Source organism: Cynara cardunculus (assembly GCF_001531365.2).
Source record: "Cynara cardunculus var. scolymus isolate 2C chromosome LG 17, CcrdV1, whole genome shotgun sequence".
Taxonomy (NCBI): Eukaryota; Viridiplantae; Streptophyta; class Magnoliopsida; order Asterales; family Asteraceae; genus Cynara; species Cynara cardunculus.
The window spans coordinates 6,984,416-6,992,916 of record NC_037544.1 but is presented as its reverse complement, the minus strand read 5'-3'; the positions used below and the strand labels follow the sequence as shown (position 1 = coordinate 6,992,916).

The following is an 8,501-nucleotide window of genomic DNA, read 5'->3' as shown; positions in this document are numbered from 1 at the left end:
CTTATTCTATAATGAAATTAAATCAGACCAAACAAAACTTTCAATCGTTTTATATTTTAAGACGGGAACAAATAAAGTTAAGCAAACACATGTTAATTGTCAAGTCGATGTCCAACAAGTTGTGGCGTAGCATTAATGAAACCTTCCAAGTTTTTGAGGGGTTGGATATTTTTCTGTATTAGATTCACACGCACCTTATATACAGAGATATTTGAGGTCGTATTAAAATAAATTTTTTGTTGAGAATGTGAGAATACTTCTGAGCCTTTGGATGAGTTGATTTTTTAATCTAATAGGTAAACTTTAATTTCTCTAGATTCAAGTGTAAACTTGAATTCGATTGTTGTATCATCTAGACGAATGCCAATTATACCGGCGAATTTTTGTCTTAGGATACTGCGATTGTGCAAGCCTCAATCAGAATTAGTATCACGAAGAATCTGCAATATCGAAGTTTGTTTCTTCGATTCTATCCTTGTAGATGTTAATTATGTCAATTACATAGATTCCGGTTCCAATATCTCAAGAATCGCAGGTTCCGGTTCCGGTTCCGGTTTCGGTTCCGGTTCCGATTCCTGTCAAATATGGCGGGTACCCACCTATGATCACCCCTAGAAAAACATCATAGATATGCAAATCAACTGTTCATTGTTTTTTTTTTCAATTGATATATTGACCATCTAGATATTTTAAGTGTTTAGTATCTAGAGGAGTGGATTACGGAAATAATTACAGTTGGACATAATTGAATTGGTATAATCTTTCATATGTCGTTGAATTACATATATATATATATATATATATATATATATATATATATATATTATAAAACCATGTGTTTAAAAAAGGGCAAAATGCGTCAAAAATTGTAATGAAATTTGGGACTAATGGTACTCCTCCCCTTCCGCTTCACATTCTCCATTTCGCCATTTTCTGTTCAACCACCGTCCTTTGTTGAAGGGGTTGAAATGGACATTTAGATCATTCAGACAGTTTATTCAAGACAACAAACAAACATTAATTTAACTTAATCTATACAGACAACTTAATCCATACATGAATTAATAAAAAAACCAACCACCAAACAACCCCTTAGTTTTGGTTACAAATAGTATGGTCATTAGAAAAAGAGCAAATTGCACAAATATTGAAAACCAACTTCGTTTTCATTCATATTTTGAACAATCAACTTTGCTTTAACGGCTTCCCTGGTTGCTTGTATATCTTTAGCTATATCTTCTGCAGCAGTGCTTGTTCCCGATGGTCGTGGTAGTTTAGTTACATCAACCACGTTCTTGGGTGTGGAAGTGTAGACTAAAGAAAATAACGAGTGACCAGCGGTGGTGTGTACCGTGCTGTTCTGCGCGAACTCGATCTGGCCATCTGGGGAAAGGCCAAATATCATTGCTTGGGTGTGTCACGACAACTCCAATTCCTATCCTGCTAGCATCATATTCGACCTTGAAAGCCTTGTCGAAGTCCCAGAGTGCAAGAACGGGAGCGATACATAGTTTTTCTTTCATCTGACATCTGGGCAAAGTTGTGATCTTGGTCGAAACCCCTTTAAAACTTGTCCTTTTTGAGACACTCGGTGATAGGGGCTATGACGATGCTAAAATCCTGAATGAACCGTCGATAAAAGGTGGCTAAGTTGGTCAATATTTACTATAAGCCATACCCTTTTTCCGTGATAATGTGAACGGACTCGATTTAGTATTTCTTCCTCAGTGAAATGTTACGGTCTTTGGGGTCGGCCATTTCTGTATCGTACTATCTTTTCATTTTTGACTTTGATTCCGTCTTGTCGTACAAAAAACAACACTTCTTTAAGCTGACATACAATTTGTTAGTTTGGAGGGTTGTCAAGACTTGTTGGAGGTGTCCCAAGTGCTCGGTTTTGTCTCGGCTATAGATCAGGATATGATCGAAATGTAATACTGCACAGGAGCCGATAAAAGGGCGGAGTACATGGTTCATCATTCTCATGAAGGTGTTGGGTGCGTTGGAAGTTCCTAACAACATTACAAACCAATTGTAAAGGCCAAAAAGGGTTCTAAATGCTGTTTTCCACTCGTCGTCGGGTTGAATTTGAATATGATGATATCCGTTGCAGAGATCAATTTATGAAAGTACGGTAGGCCCGGATAGAGATCAATTTATCAATTTAGGGTTTAAGGTTTAGGGTTATACCCTTAAAACATCTCATACAAGTTGAGATGTTTCAAAGTGCATTTGAATTGTTGGATTGTTCAAGTAGATTCTAGAAAGAGAGGGAGTTAAGGTGGGTACCACCTGAAGTGAAGTAGAGGTGACCACATGATACAAGTGGATGGAAGGTTGTCAGATGGATATCACCATCCTTTCATCTCATTGGCCAAGAATCTATCCAATATTTCTCTTCATCCTACCCTTCACTTCTTCCCTTTTAATCCCACCACCCTCATATAATTTCATACCCTTCAACCAAAAACACACACCCCACCACAACCATAATCAACCTTGTTTACAGACCAACAATGGCAGCTGCTTCCTCTGCTGCTGTGTTGAATGGACTAGGATCACCCTTCTTGTCTGGTGGAAAGAGGACCCAGACCCTGCTGTCTGCACCCATTGCTGGTGCTACCGCCGCAGCAGCTCCTAGGCGGTTAGTTATCACCGCTGCTGTTGCTCCAAAGAAATCTTGGATCCCCGCCGTTAAAGGTGGTGGGAACTTGACTGACCCAGAATGGCTCGATGGCTCGTAAGTCCTCTTCCTCTCTCTGTGTCTGATCGAATCCTTGTGAATAACTTCTCACTGAATTCCATTGACCACAGGCTCCCAGGCGACTTTGGGTTCGACCCACTAGGCCTAGGCAAGGACCCAGCATTCCTCAAATGGTACAGAGAAGCAGAGCTCATCCATGGCAGGTGGGCTATGGCTGCAGTCCTTGGCATCTTCGTGGGCCAGGCATGGAGTGGCATTCCATGGTTTGAAGCCGGAGCAGACCCGGGTGCCATTGCCCCATTCTCCTTCGGAAGTCTTTTGGGCACCCAACTCCTCCTCATGGGTTGGGTTGAGAGCAAGAGATGGGTCGATTTCTTCAACCCTGAATCACAATCGGTTGAGTGGGCCACCCCATGGTCCAAAACTGCTGAGAATTTCACCAATTACACCGGTGAACAAGGATACCCAGGTGGCAAATTCTTCGATCCATTGAGCCTTGCGGGCACAATCCAGAATGGAGTTTACATTCCCGACACCGATAAGCTTGACAGATTGAAGTTGGCTGAGATTAAGCATGCAAGACTAGCAATGGTGGCAATGCTAATATTCTACTTTGAGGCAGGGCAAGGGAAAACACCACTTGGAGCTCTTGGATTATAAGGGGGAAAGTGTTTGTGTTATGTAACATGTAAATTATTTAGTGAAATCACACAAACCCGAATTCATCAATGTATGCTTTACATATTCCATCGATTGATGAACATACATCGAGATAAAAGTTGATTAATACCGGTATTAGAATATGTGGAACCCCTTTGAATCTCTTTCTAAACGAATTGTTATAGAAAGAGAGATGAACTGTCTAACCGATATGACACTCTTAACTCACTCCTGGATGGAGGTCTACAGTATTACCGGTCATTTACAACACAAATTAAGCGCTAACCGAGTAAGATTGCAGTTTGGGTAAGCATCGACCTAAACAATGACCGAGTCAGAAAGCAACCCCTTCCTAACTGGGTCGGCATCTTTGTCAGCATGTTTGTGGTTACCGTTAGTGTGTTGATAAAAGGACATCCCTTCTTACCGGGTAAACACCTCTTACCCAGTAAGAGGCGGTTAGCAGGTACTACACAACCCCTCCTTAGGCTTTAACTAGTAAAGGGCTTGTAAACTTTTCTCTCTTTCGACTAGTATCACCTCTCACACCAAAAAGCCGTTCAAATGGTCAAATCCAAATAACTGCTCTTATGTTATCTATGGTTACAACCAAAACCGCAAACATTACATATAAAATGTCCGACTGCCACATCAAAGACACGAACCATCAAAATCAGTATATATGCAGGAACCTCCCATCTCTTTAGAAAGATTCAAAGGGATTCCACATATCCTCACATAAACAAAGCAGTGAACATGAATTTTAAGGTATATAACCTTAAATGAAATTTTAATTAAACCCACGACCTTCTCATATTTATAAATACATGTTTTCTTTAATATATCAAGAGGTCATGAATTTAACTAAAAACTCATTTAAAGTCATGTCCCTAAATGACCCGAGGGGTTACCATCATCATCTTCTCTCAACTCCGTTCTCAAAATTCTACCAACCTACATTGCTTCAAACACTTCAAGATATATCATCTCCTCGAGGATTATATTATAACAAAGTTCTTGCGAGAATCCCATGGATTCGCTTAACTCAATACAGGTTCTAATTAAAGCACGAAACCAGTTTAAATTAACAGAAAATCGAAAAATGTGCAAAATTTCAACTAGCACAGATGTTATAGAAAACGAAAGATATCACTCACTGTTGCCCATGGCCATCAAGAACTCGCCCTCACAGACTACTTCGCCTCCAACATACGCCTTCCCTTCCATCTTTGCGATTCCAAATCGTTTCTGAAGCTTGGTGAGTGTCATTCTCATGACCAAAGTGTCTCCAGCAATCACCGGTTTTCTGAACCTCACCTTGTCGATTCCAGCAAAGAAGAAACTGTCACGTGAGCCCCCCACTTCGGGTTGCAGCATTACCAAACCACCAACTTGTGCCATTGCCTACACACAAATACACCCAATTTCGTTATATTCTTTCAAATAAAATCTAAAAGAACCCAATATATCCCACACAGTGGTAGGGTCCGAAGGTAGGATGCATGCAGATCTTGCATGTATCCCAAAGGGTAGAGAACCTTGTTCCTAACGGCTTTTGTTGCAATTATCCTAGAAAAGTAGAAATAACACGTTACACGCCCAAAAGAATCAACTTTGACATAAAGTCTTTTAACTTGGTTGGCAGATATTATCAATAAAGTATCAAAAAAGAACCCTCAACTTAAGGAAGTACTTTCGACATTCTTGACATTAGCCAAAAAATATTACTTTTATACTTCATCACAGGGCCTTTTCTGGTACTTTTTCAAATTATAAATTTGGGTATCCTCGAAACCCCATGGGAGGTGCTTAGGTTCGTCATCGATTATAAACAAAATCACCAGAAGTTTAAGAAGCAAGAAAGATATTTCTTTGATTTCAGTACTTCCAAATGTTATTTCCCCATATAAAATCTCAACCTTATTATCATAATCAGAAACTGAAAGCAAAAACCTGCAACTCAGTCGGGCATGGATATGGTGATTTGGGTTCAGAAAAGCATTTTCAAGTGATGACTTGCCTAGCTATTATTAGAATCAATTTCCTTCTGCCTTTGCTTCCCACTTGGGTATTATTTCTCTACTAATGTTTGCAGATTTTATGATTTGAATGTAGAAAAACCTTGTTTGCTATAAGGCTACAGAATCCTTGTCCAGACATCTAGTCAACAGCCACAATGATACATATTCCTTTTCTAATAAATTATTTGACTGATTAACCAGATACCTAAAATACCCATAAAAAATAGAGGCATCCTGTTGACGATGATCAAAGCTATTGGTATTCTGTGATGACAAAAGAAACATAGTTCAGAAATGAACCTTTGCAGAAAAAGGGAACATTACATTTATCTAATGACATAGGCTCAACCACTTGGGCCGACCTTAGGCTGGCACCCCTCCCAAGTGCAATGGAGATCACGCGTCACCAACCTGGACCATAGGCCTAGATCACCCATTGGAGCGAAAAAAGTGGTACTTTTTGACCATTTATTCCTACTTTCTAAAACATGCTTAAAGTCACGAGTTCATGTTTTGTTCTATTAGGAAAGTTTAACTAATTCATTTTGTTATTAAGCACTGTTTTAGCTACTTGTGTAGCTTAAGCCAAATGAATCTACAACTCCGTCAAATTACTCTTTGCATTTCAATGTATACAAGCATTTTTGACTTTCAATATCAAATGGGCTCATTTTTTAACCTCAAATTAATATGAATTAAGGGCTCTCAATGAATAAATTGTTACTAAATTGAACTTAAAAAAAAACAAGGTGTAGATGAGTAGCATAATGCATATCCAGATACACAGGTTTGAACCCTTGACCTTTCTAGCAAAGCTTCAATCAGATATAAATCCAACCATTTCCATTCCGGAATGACCCCGACTATATGGATTTTTGTGTCTTTTTGAACTGTTCCATTTTAAATTTATCTTTTTGCTCATTAGATCATTAGAATTTTTTTTGGTATACCTGTGGGTGTCTGGGCCAACTTCCATGCACCTCCACAATCCCATGGAGCCCTAAAGATAACAGTAATATAGATACTGGGCTTCGATCCAAAAAGCAAAGAATAGATGTTTTTGGAATGGATTGAGTACTTTGGTGACCATGAGCGGTAAAAAGCTATGAAGCACCTAACATCAAAGAACCTACCTTTCATTTACCAACAGGCCTTTAATGACAGTGCCAAGATATACCCTTTTACCTCTTCATTTTTCTTAAGCTTACCAACATCAACATAATACAATCATCCAAAAACCACCAACTCACGAAAGTAATAATTGGACCAAACAAGACACCATGTGAGTGTTGGCAGAAAGAAAGTGCAATACAACTAATATCTTTCTTTCAAGAATCTAGACCACTCATTTGTTTATCCATTCATTGTAAACAAGATTCTATGTCAACTAGGAGTTCAAAATGCACAATAAATGGAAAGTTGTCTAAGATTTAGAACTGAACACTCAGAAAACAAAACTGCAATATACATACAGCTGTTAAAAGTGAAGAAGATTTTTAAGGGTGTACCTCAACCATGAGAACACCAGGCATAATTGGTCTGTCAGGAAAATGGCCGGGAAAAAAGTTATCATTGATAGTCACATTCTTGATGCCGACTGCTGAAACTCCTGGATTGTACTCAATCACCCTGTCCACCAAAAGAAATGGAAATCTGCAACAACAACAAAAAAAAAAACAAAACCCAAATCAGATATCGGACAATGCTTCAAAATTCCTACAAATAAGTTAAAAAGCAGGATTCATTTCTGGTGAAGAAAAAATGGGAACTACAGAAAACAAGCAAACAGAAATCAAACGATTCTATGTAATATGTACAGGCAAAACTACAAACCGGTGTGGCAAAATCTCACGAATCTGATTGATATCAACAACCGTAGGAAATGCAGGAAACCCTGCAAGAGATTAGAGACATTAGAGAGAGAGAAACTATCAAAGAACAACATGGGTTTTAAAACTTCGAAGGAAAGCAAGTAAGCTTACTGAGTTCAATTGGGGTTTCATCTTTTGAGCTATCACTCGCATTTGAAGCACAATTGGCGATGAAACTGGTTTGTCTTGTCTTCAATTGAGTCGATAACAGGGGGGATCTGGAGAGTCTTGGGATAGAAACTCGATTGAAAGAGGATACAGAGACGGTATCAAGGGTTCGATTTGGGGAGTGAGAATTGAGTGGAGAAAGGATCGAATGAGAGAGAGCTGAGGAAGCCATTGTACAGAGAAGAGTATAGGAGATGAAAATGATGGGGGGTTTGTATTTGAGGTGGAGGAGGGCGAGATTAACAATGTGGGAGGTAAAGATGGCGGAGGGTGGTTCGGTGGTTGGGAGTGAAGAGGGCGGAGATACCGAAGAGTGTAGTTGTTTGGAGTATTTGGGAGCGTCTCCCTGTGCTTGGCCAGTAGGGGTTGACTGGGTGGCTGGGTCTGAGTTCATTAAAACCCGGTCGAGTATATTGAACCCTTGAAGGCAAATGAACCGGGTTCAATAAGACATAAGTGATGAGTCTACTTCAAACTTTCCATTATTATAATCTTTTAACTTTGGATGTCGGGTCCGCTTGTGCACGTAGAGATGGCAACGGGGTCGAGGTATCAGAATTGCAATGGGGAATCAGGGGATTTTTCAACGTCTATACAGTTTAATTTTTTATGTAATGTTTTATACATTATGTATATAAATATCAATTTTACATTAAAAATGGGAGTCTTTCGGTTTGATCCTATTCATCTCTTAAAGGGGTGCCCCTTTGCACCTATCCGGTTTTTTGTATTTTCCTTATGCTGGCCCTCGGCCCCTATGGTCCAACGGTTTAACGACTTCTCTTTTTCACAGAGACAACGAGGGTTCAAGTCCCTCTGTAACAACATAATGGAGGCAGTCAATCAATATAATTGACATATAATGCTGAAATATTAATTAGCCAAAATGTATTGTTGCATTCATATAAGGATAGCATAAAAACGTAGTTCAAACACAAATACATCAATTACAATACTTAATAATTGAACAGTTTTATATAATCACGTTGTTATATCAACAAAAGTTTCTCATAAACAATCAAATCAATAATGTAATTTTTAAATAAGTTTTCATCATAGAAGACTGATTTATATTTA

General features: G+C 38.9%; 2 protein-coding genes across 2 annotated transcripts; one reads left to right on the top strand and one right to left on the bottom strand.

Moving 5' to 3' along the window:
• Positions 1 to 2,487: 2,487 nt before the first annotated feature.
• LOC112500787 (chlorophyll a-b binding protein CP24 10A, chloroplastic) lies at positions 2,488 to 3,487 on the top strand. Its single transcript, XM_025104368.1, has 2 exons — positions 2,488 to 2,740; positions 2,815 to 3,487. The coding sequence occupies exons 1-2, from the start codon at positions 2,517 to 2,519 to the stop codon at positions 3,362 to 3,364; spliced, it is 774 nt and encodes a 257-aa protein (XP_024960136.1). The 5' UTR covers positions 2,488 to 2,516; the 3' UTR covers positions 3,365 to 3,487.
• Positions 3,488 to 4,325: 838 nt separating this feature from the next.
• LOC112500646 (3-hydroxyacyl-[acyl-carrier-protein] dehydratase FabZ-like) lies at positions 4,326 to 7,748 on the bottom strand. The gene is made up of 4 exons (XM_025104174.1): positions 7,368 to 7,748; positions 7,219 to 7,279; positions 6,894 to 7,038; positions 4,326 to 4,768 (listed from the first exon to the last, which is right to left on the bottom strand). Exons 1-4 carry the CDS (start codon positions 7,594 to 7,596, stop codon positions 4,514 to 4,516), a joined length of 690 nt encoding a protein of 229 aa, XP_024959942.1. The 5' UTR covers positions 7,597 to 7,748; the 3' UTR covers positions 4,326 to 4,513.
• Positions 7,749 to 8,501: the final 753 nt, after the last annotated feature.